This window comes from Atractosteus spatula, chromosome 25, assembly GCF_055471065.1.
Source record: "Atractosteus spatula isolate fAtrSpa1 chromosome 25, fAtrSpa1.hap1, whole genome shotgun sequence".
NCBI classification, from domain to species: domain Eukaryota; kingdom Metazoa; phylum Chordata; class Actinopteri; order Semionotiformes; family Lepisosteidae; genus Atractosteus; species Atractosteus spatula.
The window spans coordinates 10,222,063-10,237,221 of NC_142730.1; the positions used below are offsets into that span (position 1 = coordinate 10,222,063).

At 42.5% G+C, this 15,159-nt stretch overlaps 1 protein-coding gene across 1 annotated transcript in view; it reads right to left on the minus strand.

Moving 5' to 3' along the window:
* The window catches only part of mtmr11 (myotubularin related protein 11), a 58,173-nt gene extending 51,140 nt beyond the window's left edge, over positions 1-7,033 (minus strand). The window contains exon 1 of the mRNA XM_088905855.1: positions 6,853-7,033. Coding sequence (XP_088761981.1) covers positions 6,853-6,909 — 57 coding nt within the window. The 5' untranslated portion in view covers positions 6,910-7,033. The remainder of the gene's footprint in view (positions 1-6,852) is intronic.
* Between the last annotated feature and the right edge of the window lie 8,126 nt (positions 7,034-15,159).

Genomic DNA, 15,159 nt, shown 5'->3' on the forward strand with positions numbered 1-15,159 from the left:
TTACGAGACAGTTCTGAAGTGCTGTAACACATTTTGCTCTGTAATGACATGTGCTCACCTTCTATCAAAGAAATGGCAAAAATATTCCAAACGCAAGCTCTGCTAGTAAGGATACTTGCTCAGAGCACAGGCTGAGCCCCAGGGTCAACAGGTCGTCGGTTCCAGCCCTGGCTACTGTATGTCCTCAGAGCTCTGCTAAGGTTGGATGGGCTTGCTCAAGGCAGGGTATTTTGACATAATGTAATAATAATGTTGCTTTATTAGCCCTATACAATTTCTTGCATTAGGAACTGATCTTTTCACATACCCCAGCTTGCTCTCCATGAGACACACAGACAGGGAGAGAAGCTTGGGGTCAGAGTGCAGGGTCAGCCATTGTAACCCCAACCCTTGAGCAATTGGGGTTAAGGGCCTTGCTCAGGGGCCCAACAGAGTAGGATTCCTCTGCCAGCTACAGGATTTGAACCAGCAACCTTCCAGCCCCAGGCACAGATCCTTAGCGACAGAGCCACCGCTCTACCATGGGCAGCAGCAGCTGCTCCTGGGCCTGGGCAGTTATCCGAGAGACAGCACTGCCACTGCCTCTCTTGACACCAGCCTCTTGTGTGGAGGGACACTGGCAGACGCAGAGTGTGGAAACAGCTGACAGCTCAGGCACGCGCGTCTTTCCAAAGGAAAGCTGGCCTTGTCCTCCTTAGAGCTGAGCTGCTCAACAATTTGGGACTGCAAAGTCAGGGAGCGATGGATGTCACTCTGCCGCCAAAATATTAGCAACCCCAGGTCAAATGAACAGACTGGGTGGTGGGCCACGTGTGGTTCAGTTTGAGGAGCATGAGACAGACTTCTACCACCTTGTGTGGACAGAATGATTCCTAGATTCTGAAAAATCCTTACTGAAAAATGATGGATCCAACACACCTTTATCCCAAATCGCTACCTCAGCTGAAGGCAGTGCTGCTATCTGAAGGACAAGCCACTGGACTTCATAGCACGTCCAATACATACAGTACATGCGTTTCAAACCTTTGCAGAACATTAGACACATCCTGTTCAAACTGCTCCCACTGTTCTCGGACATCCAGCACTGTACTCTACGGTGGATTCCTGCAGCTTAGGCCAAAGGGTGCATTTAGTGATTAAAAATTTGAAGTAAGAAAAATACTTGTATTTTGAAAAATAGGTTTTTACATGCCGCTACAGGAAACTACAGAAGAGTAACCAATGAATGTTAAATTCCTCCTTTCACCATGCAGGTAAGTCTTCTAATTCACATCTGAATGATTTTCAGGACATCAGTTTCCCTTTGATGTATCAGTTGGGTGCCCCAGAAACTGGTGTGTGTTAAAACACTCACTTTTGTCTAACTTGTGATGACACAAAAAGCCTCTTCAGCAGCAATCAAATATATATTTTTCATGATTTTCACTTCTAGAATCCTATTCTGTGGAAGTATTTCTGAGATCAGTCACTCGGAATAATAGAGTAGCTGATTATTCTGGCTAACTGAGCTTTTTAAAAAAACAGACTTACGGTTGAAGTGGGAGTTTTCTTCTGTAATAAAATGACATACTCATCTTATGATTATACCGTAATGGATGACCTCTCCAGCTGTGCTATGTCTTTTAATGGCATTTACAGTTGTGAGGTGTCACACACATTTCACCCTTTGCCCATTTAACATTTTCAAGATTATATCAAACTCAGTCACACAAGGGTCAAAATATCACTACACACTGCACAGTGTTGCAGGGTTACAGTCAAGAGACAGAAGTTGATTATGATCTGTGTAAAAAAACATGAAAATGTTTCGACACAACAACATTTAAAGGCATTTGGACTCAAGGAAATAAGCTATTTAGCTTTGTTCCTGAGTCTCTCAGGAAGGGGTGTGTAATGTTCCAAGGCAATCCACAGTTTAATCTGCAAGAATCATCTAAATATGAAGGAAGCCGCTCATTGCTACACTGTGACTCTCCGACTTTCCTGGGCCTGGTGATAGTGTAATGTCACATGGCCAGACTGCCTACAACCACAATGAGCAACAAGCACTTTCCCAGAAACCACAGCATCACCACACAGTGGCTTAAATTATGAAAGCAAAATAAAAGTACACAACAGACAAGTAATGTTTTCTCAATTTTTCCAGTAATGTACAATATAGCCCAATGTGGCCTAAAATGGCTTCTCATCAAAGCTCTTAGCTGGAGTAATCAGTCTTCTAAATGCTAGATCATAAAATGCCCACGTCTCTAAATGCAGCAGCTTGCTGACTTGAATAGACTCCCTCTTTTCTAATCTATGAGGAACAGAAGCATTTTCTTTTAACAAAGTTAAACCTTTACGACATTAGTTAATGTTTTAGCATTTATAGTCAATCCACCTTAAACCCTAAAGCTGCACGATGCATCCCTGACTTCTACAGCTGGGTCACTTGTGACAAGGGCAGCACAAAGTCTACACATGCTGCGCATGGCTTCAGTTTCTCAGAACACTTATTTTCTAAGGGTTCGGGGCAAAGGGTTGGTGGCAGGTGGAGATTTTGAACCAAGAACCTCCTGGAAAAAGGTCTTAACCCCTGTGCAATCCGCTGTGCACACCAGGGCTGGCAGTGGTGTAATAAACCTCCTACAATGACTCCACAATTCAGCTTCGGATAGGGCTGCAATCAGACTTCAGCACATCAAGGTCCTTGCATAAATAAAACTCCATCTTCCTACGTTCATGCAGATGCTAAATTAAGATGTATTTCATGTCATTCCAGACTGAAAACTGTCCAGTGCAAAGAATCCTGGATAGTCCTGACATTGTCTATGGTACATGAATACATTTCTGATCATTAAGGACCACAGGGGTCATCAAGGAAAACCAATCTGTAGGCCTCAAGCTTAAAGGAGAACTGCAATCCCAATTTCCCGGACAGGTTATTAAATCTCGGTAACAAAATAAATTCACCGACAGCACAGAAACAAGAGTTCCCATGATCATGTTTACACTGTTGCTGTCATGTGCTACCAAGTGAAAAGTCAATATTTCAGATCTGCAAAATGTCCTTTCCCCTCTTTTCAGGTGTTTCAGTTCTTGTAATTTTCCCCATAGATCGTTGGTCCCTCAGGAATAAGTCTCTAAACTTCTCTTTAAGCAGTGATAAGTCACTAATTGATCTTTAATGTAATTATAGTTGAAATTCGGTAATTATAGCGGTCTGTAAGCCTTAAGAAGTAAAGTGTGCACAAACCCGAAGAGTATTTTTTTTTTATTGGCTCTTACTTGCAGTTTTGTGTTTACAAATAAGTTTTATATGTATTCTTAAGTGTATTTTAAAATGAGTGAATTCGCTAATGCAGTCACATCACTTTCGATAGCGGACGCCACCTTGTAGCCCACTAGCTTAAACCAACGAGGTTCAGTTTTCAAAGCATTGTACATTCGGGGCATGTCATGTTACTTGGTTTTGCGCACACTGTTGTTAATTACTTTACCTTGTGAAATATTGCTTCTAATTCATCTTCTGCACAGAGGGATCACTGTGTAAAAAGATGCAGGTTTTCTGATGCTGGCACAGAAGGACCTCCAGTGCCATCACAGAGCTGCAGCACTGGCCAAGTCAAGACCCGCTGTATCTTGGCGCTCAGAGCAGGCACCTCCACACCATCTGCTCCCTGCCCACGTCAACAGGAGATGGTACCAGGGCAGGAGCCTCTCAGACCACTGCTTCCCATTAGCCAACATACATTCATGTGCTTACCGGACACAAATGCAGGCATGCCCATAAAGCCCTTGGAACTGGAATATCCAGGGTGATTTCCAATACAGGAAATTAGTACAATATAGAAGTACAATGCGAGTGATGCACCAACAAAATATAAAAGCAAGAACTGCATAGCAGACAGTGTTGATATAGAGAAGTAATGTAAATGGCTAAGGATCTGCGCCTGTGGCTGGAAGGTTGCAGGTTCGTATCCCGCGGCTGGCAGAGGAATCCTACTCTGTTTTGCCCCTGAGCAAGGCCCTTAACCCCAACTGCTCCAGGGGTGCTGTATAAATGGCTGACCCTGCGCTCTGACCCCCAAGCTTCTCTCCCTGTCTGTGTGTCTCATGGAGAGCAAGTTGGGGTATGTGAAAAGACAAATTCCTAATAAAAGAAACTGTATATGGCCAATAAAATGATCTCATCTTATCTTATTTAGTTGTAGCAAGTCTTCAAATGTGCTTTGAACCAAAAAGCCCAAAACATCAATACCGAAATCGGATAATTCTGACGACAGAGACTAAAGGCAAATATTTTTACCTTTAATGATGTTGTCATTTACATATACATACATTTGAATAATCAAAATGAAGTAATTTCCTTCACAAATCTAGCCCAGAACGGAACATACCAGCCAAGGTCGGAACTGGTAGTTATTCGCGTGCTCTGTTCTCATTTTCAAACAGAAAATACATGAGAAATTATTACTAGTGCTACCCCCAAGGAATACTTAAAGAAAGGGAAATTAATTTTCGAATGAGTACGATTTTTATTTTTACTCCGATGAGTCAATTCCTAAAATTACTTTGCAGTTCTGGATCTTTCGGATGCATTGCCCCCTTGTATTTCGGGCGGTTGCCACGGTAACCCCAGGATGTTGTACACACATCCAGCCGGCCGCCCGTGCCCGAACATTAGTCTGGGAGATCGGATTCAGTCATTTTAGCAGCATAATGGAAAAAAAAAACCCAAGAAAAATGTATCCAGCTTGGTTGACGTATTTCCATGGGAGTACAACTGTGACGTTTTTTAGAAATCTGGAGAGAAATATTCTGTACAGGCATTTCCCACTACCGCCAGTAGGCTGTGAGCACCCAGAAGCGTAGGTTAACTCTCGGAATTCAACAAAATCATCCAAAGCTGGTGTACTGTGGAAAATAGATTTGTCATTTTGGTCTGTCCCAGAGGAAATGGAATACTTTCATTATAGGAAGTAATGTGTAGTATCAGCGTTTAACCTCAAGCCCTCCAGCTGTGTGAGTCTGTTTTGCTCGGTCGGGACCTGAAAGCTCGATTCACCGGCCACACGAACCGCTTTTAAACAGATCGAGTGGAGGCGTAGAAACTTCACTTGAATTCAAGCTCCGATGATAGAATTTAAAAAAAAATGTCGTGAAGTGGCGATACAGCCCACTGCAGCGTGTTTATGCATGCATGTCTCATTTTGTCATGCGGTGCGCAGAAACAACTTCTGAGATGTTAATCATACCCAGAATAAATAATGTGTCACTCGCCCAGTGTATCGCTAGATTGTGCGAGCGATCTGTCCCCTGTACGGGAGGACTCCCATCATACAACTTCTAACCCTGTGGCAGTCGTAAGATGTAAGCCCGCTTAATGTGTAACTTTTGAGTCACTGTTTTGGTATCACCATAGATAAGCAAATAAATAATGTTTTCCCACCTTTGTTTCTTCTATAAATGCAACAGCATCTTAGTTTATCTGAGGACCTCACTGAAGGCAACCACAAACTTTGTTAAGTGAGGTAGATTGATGGCATTGAATACTTTTTTACTTGAATTGCAGATAATTCTCTCCATTAGTAATGCTGGTCCTAATCTTGGGTAGACAAAACTATCTATATGGGGAAAAAATTGTATTTGACAAAAAGGGTGTAGGGACCTCATAAGCACTTATTATGGAAAGCTCATGCATTCCAACGGATTTAAAGCGCATACAGCGGCAATATCATTCAAGCCATGCTTCGTATTTATTCAGCTTTTTAATGTGTTTTACAACAGCTCAAGCGACTTGGCGCTACCGTTCCCAACTGCCAAGTACACTGGAGGCCGTAATGAGGGTGTAAACCTCAAGAAAATCCATTGAAGAGTACTTCATAGGCATTTCTAAGATCAGATATCATTCTGAATTACTTGATGGTCTGTAAGTATAACTACACAGTTACAGTTGGTCTGGAAGTGCATCTTAATAATCTTAATAATAACCTTTTCACTATTATATTTGTCTCCCTAATCATCACTTTTTCCCCATTTAAAAGTAATAACTCATTTAGAGTAAGGTTCAAGTTTCAGGAACTTCTGCCAGAAAGCTATTGAAAAATAAATCACTCTTGTTTTTGAAGTAGAATTTAGACCACAGTTCTCCAAAAAGCTCCAATGATCTGGTGTCTGAAAACACACCTCACAGTAGGAAAATGTTTGGAAATGGTTTCGTCAAGGGGGTGTCGCTGAGCTCTTCAGTTTTTGAACGGCATCGGATAGCTATGCAGCACAAATCAAGAGGTTTCAGTGATGAAACAAGTCTATAGCATACAGTAACAATAACATTAGAGAATTTAAAAGTTTTTAAAGAGAATCCAATCTATTTAAAAACAACCAGCAACACAGACGTGAAAACAGTAAATACAGCGCAATCTGCTTTCCCCGTGTGAAGGCCAGTAGCCCCTCTGTTACACAGTAAATCATGTTTTTAATTCGCCTGTTCACCTCATACAATGGGTCCATTTGTTTAAGAAGCACAAAGACCCTTTCTGGAATGCTAGATCACTTCAGTGAGACCTACAGCCATCAAAGTCCTCTAGATTAAAAAAAAAAACACAGAAGGGAGTAATTTAATAACATCTATGATACTTTAGACCTCTTTCAAAAATATAACATTCTCACTTCAACTTCGTTCAACTTCGGAGCAATAGTGCCGTTAATGGCAGACTGCCTGCCCCTCACAGAAGACCTGAAAATGCCTCAAGGAGCAGGAGTTGAAGGGTCTCGGGGTTTGTGCAATTAATCGACAGGGCTTAAGCGACAAGCGAAAAGACCTGCATTTAGCTCATGCTCGTTGTAAATTGCACAAGCAATTGACGGTACCTTGAAATCCGGAACGATCTGCTTGATTTTGAATGAGGTCTTGGATGCCGTTAGCATAATGCCTCTTCCCTCTAGCGCTTTTTAGACCTGGAATCAAGACGGTCCGCTTTGCCAGCCGTTCGCACAAAAGGAAGGGAAATTCAGGACGTGTTTTTAGTCCGCTCCATGCTATCCGGGAACGTCAAAGTTGGTCACTTCGTGTCAAGAGCGGATACATCACTTGAACACCTCGGTCGTGCCCTCTCTCTTTCACGCAAGACTGCATCCATTTCGCAGTTTCCCCGTTATCCCGCTGGCGAATTTTTAGATAAGGAAAAAGCCGCAGTTTGTGGAATAACAACAGTTACTCCATCCGTCGTCGACACGCTGCGACGCAATGTGCTGTGAAGCACAGAATAAGGCATATGATGAACCTTCTCCAGCTCCGACTGCTCTGGTTTTGTTTACCTCCTCGCCATAGTGAAACTGACACTCTATTTCTAACGGAGCAGAAGACAGACAATTCTGGCTCCACGTCTTAAAGGGCCAGTACAGTAGGTCTTCTACTACTTCTTCTTCTAAGAAAACTACAAATACTTGCCCCCAGGGTTAAACGTTTGCCTCGCAAACCGCTACACTTCTTGAACGCTATTCCTCCTGGAGTTTATGAGCTATCTCTAAAGAATGTATGTATTGTAGAGCTCACTCTCACACACATAAGCCGTTTGGCCCTGAAAACACATAGAGTGTTAACCTACCAATTGGTGAAATTGAAAGAAAAGTTTAGGGTTTTAGAGTGCGAGTCTGAAGAATATAAAACACAGAATAAGAGAAAACAACAAGTTTGTATTGGACGTTAAGTCGCTGTAGTAAACTTTGTAAGTGTCTGGCACTTTCTTATTTGCTGTTCTAATATTGAATCACATAAGCATGTATTAAAATATTTCTGGAATTACGAGATCAAAGAAGAGAGATCAGCTGCCTTCCGAGCTAAACAGAATACAACCTGCAGTTAAGTCTCTCTCTCTGTAAACCTGGTTTCTACAAAATGAATGGGAACCTATTTCCCTATTTCAAAGACGCATTTACTAACCAGAAGAGGCTGTTTTTAAATCAAGGGATCAAAGTTCCCATCTTACAAACTAGCAAGCTCTCTTAAGGTTCAGATACTTCGCTCCAGTCAGAGGATCTGAAGAAGAAGCTCTCTCCTTCAAGATTTTTTCCTTTTTCTCCTCCCTCTCTTTCTCTCCTTGTCTCCCTTTTTGTCTCCCTGTTTTATGCACTGTTCCTGGACTGTTAATTGACAGTTAATAAATTACCCAGAATTTAATTAACTAAGGCAAAGCAAGGTAAATGTTAAAATTGCTTTGATCACTGAAGCTGGGACCCCTACATCTCAGCAGACATCGCCTTGCTCTGAAGCTGGACAGGTTGACTAGCCAGGTGTTCGCCATTGTATCTAGATTCACTTCAGAACAATCAGAAAGACTACAAAGGAGAAGGCATCATTGAGCCCATCTTGCTAGCTGCCTGACCAGCAGCGAGTGTGTGTGTGTGTGAGAGTGTGAGAGTATGAGAACTGTGATGATTTGCTGGATAGGGACTAATGGGACAGGAAAGAACAAAAAAAGCCTTAGATACCACATTAAAAAGAAAATAGCTGCAGTAAGGATCAAATTCATTAGGATGTCGAATTCGATTAACCCGTTTTGTAACAACAAAAAACGAAGCTGTTTCTAGGAAAGATCTTCTTTCACTTTCTGCTTCACTCTACACTGTCACTAGTATATGATCCAATCCCTGGTTTATTTTTGAAATCTGTAGAACTCCACGTTTCTAACACAACCAGGAGAACTCCCCACAGACCTCCCTGTCCTATACTAGCACTAAAAAGTTGTAAACTCACTTCCTTCTCAGCTCATGACGAAGTTGTGTCAAGCTTCTTTTCTCTTCTAGGCAAAATTCACTTCATTTAATTTTCTGTAACTGGTTGCCACTGCTGTCCAAAACAGTAATTGAAGGTCTTGCAGTTTTAATTATCTGTTTTTCTAAAACCCTGGCAAATAACGCTGTCTGCAGGGTGGGGTTTGTTGCACAGTACCCTGCAAACATGTCATTAAAGTTGTCTATGCCTCCAAGATTGCTTTATAAAATCCAGAAGTCTCCTTAAAAACCGCTGCTTAAAATAGAAAAGAAACCTTTATTTTGGATTTTGATCTTTGTTCTTCAATGTACAAGCCCCACAGCCTGCATACACATCTACAATATATAGAAACATAGAGTCTACATTACTGTAAGAAAGCATTGCTGCTGTTCAAAAATGTTCTGCAGTGAACTGCCAGTTAAAAGTATAGGGGAAGTCCGTATTCATTCAGTCAAACAGTACTGGGCTAAAGAAAACTTCACAGGTCGTTGGGCAGCAGCTGTGAAAATTTCACCTTCTTATCTGTTCAGTAACGAACAAGATACTGTACCTTTCCTCAAATTTCTCATTCAAGGCAGCCAGCATTCTCCAGACATGCTGTACACACTGTGCAGTAGAGATCCATTCCATTACGCATACATCAGTAGCTGTTGTCTGGTCCCAGAGAATTCAAGGTCTCACATTTTTAATATATTCATTGACACAGCTATTGACCTTAATCCTCTAGATAAATGTCCCAATTGTCCCTTATATGTAGCATTGAAAAATGAGGGTATACACATGAATGCATGAGAGTATGGTAGGAATAATTACTATTTGCTCAATTACCTAGTGTGTCAGAGTCAGCCAATAGACTTGGATTAAGAATTATTTAATTCAATAAAACGAAAAGAGGGTATAATTTCTAAAAAGAAAAGAGGGTATAGATCATGATTACATGCTCAAATTCATTGGTAAATTGTAAGGGCTTTGTACATTCATGGGGCTCAAAGAAATGTCTGATACTGACTGGCAAAAGAAACTAATTTTCTAATGAAAAAACTACTATATATTGGCGAAATTAACCAAATGGATCTCTTCAGAACCCAATACTGAATCAGGAGCCAGAAAGCACAAATGGAAATTGTTCTACCAGGTGCAAGCTCTCAGTCCCTCAGAGGCCGGCCACATTCGCACGAGGAGCTCGATACTGCCCAGGGCTACATGCGCCAGATGTTTGACCAGATGTGGTGGGACAGAATAATAATAATAATTGCTTACACTTATATAGCACTTTTCTGGACACTCCACTCAAAGCGCTTTACAGGTAATGGGGATCCCCTCCACCACCACCAGTGTGTAGCCCCACTTGGATGATGCGACGGCAGCCATAGTGCGCCAGAACGCTCCCCACACACCAGCTCTCAGTGGGGAGGAGAGCAGTGTAATAAAGCCAATTCACAGATGGGGATTATTATGAGGCGATGATTGGTAAGGGCCAACGGGAAATTTGGCCAGGACGCCGGGGTTACTCCCCTACTCTTTTCGAGAAACACCCTGGGATTTTTAATGACCACAGAAAGTCAGGACCTCGGTTTTACGTCTCATCCGAAGGATGGCGCCTGTTTACAGTATAGTGTCCCCGTCACTATACGGGGGCATTAGGACCCACATGGACCACAGGGTGAGCGCCCCCTGCTGGCCTCACTAACACCTCTTCCAGCAGCAACCTTAGTTTTTCCCAGGAGGTCTCTCATCCAGGTACTGACCAGGCTCACACCTGCTGAGCTTCAGTGGGCTGCCAGTTGTGAGTTGCAGAGCGATATGGCTACTGACAGAAGACGTTCTCTGAGCCCTCTTCAGAGCTGGGTTATCAGAAGAACTCGAGGATGAGATGGTTGGCCGGCACCTACCTCGGTCTCTTGAGCCCCTGATGACTCAGCAGTCTGGATCAGAGAGCATCGGAGAGAAAGGCGACTCAAGACCACTGACTCTGATCAAGTATGTCTGCCCATTGCCGCCCAAGTCACCAGAGACCCCATTCCATCAGCACAGGACTCTGAGGAACACTGTAGCTGGGGAAAACCCAGATATTGTCGGAGGAGCATCATCAACAAGGCACTGCCGTATTATTGGAAGTTCCCCGTGTCACTCCTGAAGCCCATGTTGACCGCTATGAGCTTACTTTGGAAATGCCTTTGAGGATTTGGAATACAGTACTTATATCATGTCTCCATGTCCCCTTCAATGCTCAAGATGGATGTTCATTTCTTTAAGACAGTCAGTGTAGGGCATTCCTTTAAGCCCTGGAATCTGGAGTCTGGTTCATCTTGTTGAATAAATTAATTCACAGAATATTTTTTATAATGTGGCAGTCACAATTGTACATGGTATTCTAAATGACAATACAATATTAGTGGATTATACAATTTTAACCAAAGATCCTTGATTAAAATTCTGTTTTTAACTTTAGTTTGTAATATTTTTTGGCCCTTTTATTGCTTCTCTACACTGTCTAGAAGACGTAAATGATGTGTCAACAAAAATACCTCAATCTTTTCATTTGTAACGTCTTTAAGTTCAGCATTTCACTTTTTGGACATTGAGTTTTTGTTATTGAAAGCCTGAATTTAACACTTGTCTGAAATGTCACTTCTTAGATGTTTTCCCAGTTTTGAAATTTACCTAAATCTTTCTGAATTTAATCTGCTGCACCTACAGTATTGGCCTTCTTTTTGTGGTAGTGTCTGCAAACCCAACTAGTTTACTGCCAGCAGCCATATCACCCTGCAGCTCCCAGCTCCCACTGGAGCTCAGCAGGTGTGAGCCTGATCAGTACCTGGATGGGAGACTCCTGGGAAAGCTGAGGCTGCTGCTGGAAGAGGTGTTAGGGGACCAGTAGGAGGTGCTCATCCTGCAGTCTGTGTGGGTCCTAATGCTCCAGTATTAGTGACGGGGACACTATACTGTAAAAAAGTGCTGTCCTTTGGCTTAGACGTAAAAGTGAGGTCCTGACTCTCTGTGGTTATTTAAAATCCCAGGGTGTTTCTCGAAAAGAGTAGGGATGTTATCCCAGGGTCCTGGTCAAATTGGCCTTTACCCATCACAGCCTCCTAATAATCCCCATCTCTGAACTGGCTTCCTCACTCTGCTCTCCTCCCCACTGAGAGCTGGTGTGTGGGGAGCGGACTGGCGCAGCATCCAGGTGGGGCTGCACACTGGTGGTGGTGGTGGTGGAGGGGATCCCCATGACCTGTAAAGCGCTTTGAGGAGTGTCCAGAAAAGCGCTATATAAGTGCTAAATCGGGATCATTTATATGAACTAGTGGGAGAGGAAGGTCCTATTAAAGATCCCTGTTTTTGTGGATTGCCAGCAACTTTTAATAAAGTCAGAAAATCTGAATCTAAAATATCAATAGATAATCATAAAAATATAATCTGAATCAGTGTCTATTGTATGCTCTGTGTGCATCCATCACTGTTGATGCTTTTTGTTGTTAAGTGCAAGTTAAATTATACAGCATCTTATAGGACTCAGTTTCTTTCAGGAAACCAGTGGATGAGTCTTTATATGTTACACATTTGCCTCCATATATACAGCATGTCTATTAAATCTCTATATAATAAACACTACACTGTACAAAAAGGACATTGTAATTAATACCACCACCCTCACACTTCCTTTGCAGGTCCAGCACTATTGGTGGATTTTGTCCAACATCTCTTTTGAAAATCACACCATCTGTGTTCATGTAAGGTGAGCAAAGTTCCTGAACTTTGGACAAAGTACATAACCCATTTTGTGTATACCTGTTGTTCTCTCTACCAAAGCTAGCTAGTTATTGCCTTAATTGTATTTTTGGCAGGCTATACACTCTGGAGAAATACTACCAGAGCAGTCGCCTATCTCGCTGAGAGACATCCACAGAGAAACAGCTACAGGCGTTGATTTGGTAGCTAAACGCTGTCACTGCACGCTAGTACGATCAGCTGGCACCGAGCTTTAGTAAAGGAGAGAACACTGCGTCCTCTCCGCAAGCCGCAGAAAATATTTTCCAGATGGTGGATAGCCATTTCAGACAGCCAGTTTTCACCACTGAGAGGGAGCACTCCGAGCTGTGTTATGGAAAAGCATGTCTTTTGAAGGATTAAGGAAGAATCAGATTCTGGGAGTAACTGCTGACAATTTTATTCAACTTTTTTTACATCGACATTTAGAGATAACCCATGTTATGATACGCAGTGAAGTTACAGTGAAGTATATCGTTCATGTGTAGTTGTGATGTAAAATGGAAAAGGTGGCTACAGCACCAGGACTGGACTAGGCAGCTGGGGTTTGTAAAGAAAGGGCTCCAGCTCTAGAAGGGTCAGGCTTCTCAGCCCTCCTGACAAAGTCTCTGCTGGAGTCCTGGGGAGGACACTCAGATACAGGGGGAGCAACGCACAGTCTGTCCCAGACGTGGATAAATGGGCACATGATCGTGAGACGCAAGCCAGCAGCCATGTCACCCTGCAACTCACAACTGCCAGCCCACTGAAGCTCAGCAGGTGTGAGCCTGGTCAGTACCTGGATGGGAGACCTCCTGGGAAAAACTTAGGTTGCTGCTGGAAGAGGTGTTAGTGAGGCCAGCAGGGGGTGCTCACCCTGCGGCCCATGTGGGTCCTAATACCCCAGTATAATGATGGGGACACTATACTGTAAACAGGTGCCGTCCTCCGGATGAGACGTAAAACCGAGGTCCTGACTCTCTGTGGTCATTAAGAATCCCAGGGTGCTTCTCGAAAAGAGTAGGGGTGTAACCCTGCTTCCTGGCCAAATTTCCCCCTGGCCCTTACCAATCATGGCCTCCTAATAATCCCCCTCTATGAATTGGCTACATTACTTTGTTCTCCTCCCCCCCTCCGACAGCAGGCGGAGCGACGCGCCGGTTGGAGTATTCTCAGTCGCATTTAATGGCAGCGTCAGCTCAAAGATTTGGTTCAAACCACCAAATGGAGACGGGCGTGCCGCCAAGCGGACCCTGCTGATGCGGGATTAACGCTAGGATGAGAGAGATGACCATGAGAGGTACCGCTATGGCATGACGTGCCAGCTCCTTTTCTGTATGAGATCCGGTTGATGTGTCTCTACTCTGGGCATGAAGTCGTGTACTCAAGGTGGGCGCTGGACTCTCCCAAGAGCACTCCCACTCAAGTCTGTCAGGGGCAGGACATCACGGTCCGACTGAGGAACAGAGAGCGTCTGGTCTGGGAGCTTGGAACTGAAAAACTCTCAGCTGATAGTCGAGATGGGAGGGGAAAACAAACTTGTACCGTTTGAGAGGAACTAATTGTTGTTAGAAAACTGTTTGAAAAGCTCTGGAAATGCAATGAAATGATCTGTCCTTTCTTAAAGGCACTGTAAGTACTATGCTTGCGCAGATATTGAGGTTTGATTCACCTGAAATGCATAAACCCTGAGCTAATTCATTTTTATATTTAAAAAAAACAACAAATGTTTTGGACCATGACATTATTTTATAGATTCAAAATAACTTATGATTATTAAGTTAATCATTATTAAATGATTACTCTTAATCTCAGAATAACTCATGATTCATAAGAATATCATTCTTATGATATTTCTCAGACAAATGTTATCAGATACTCCCAGCAGATACTCCTGCCTCATAAAAAACATTTCTCTGCTGTAATAAAATCTAATTCAGAGCCCATTAAATACTGGTTTAGAAAGCATGCATATCTTATCCAAGTTCTTAATACCTTTAACTAAGCATTACATTTAAATTTAATATAAAATGTTATATATTTTTTACATTTTTTTGCATTGTAGATGGAGGTAAAATGTTTTTAATATAATTTTAACAATATAAAAAACAGTGTAACACAGTAGGCAGGCAGGAGTTTTGTTGAAACACACTTTAAATGCTGAATACAAACTAAATTGTTACCGCGATGAAGAGTTTCTCATGTGAGCCCCGCATCGCATGGAAAAAAAGATAAGATCATTGCTTACCTGGGGCTTCATGCAGATGGCAGGCAATCAGATTTCGATTTGCAAATACATCTTTCCGAGTCAGTAGGAAACCACAACCACTCACTTCACCCACACCAAACCCAGAACTACAGTAAAAATGAAAACTGTGCAAATAATTTGCAATAAACATGTCTAAGGCTCTTGAAAGTCTTCAGATTGTTATCGATTAGATTTTTATCTGCTCAAAGAGCATACAGAGAGGAAGATATTAATATAGTCACAAATTCCAGTGCTCTGCAGGAATGATGCAGATCAGTGCTTCTCAAGGTCTCCTGATTTTCATGCCAACTGAGAGCTCTTAACTAAACTTTCTGAAACAACACACTGCTTTCTGCATTCAGCTGACTCTCACTAACAATGTCTATCAAGTGAGCCCCTTCCTATAAAT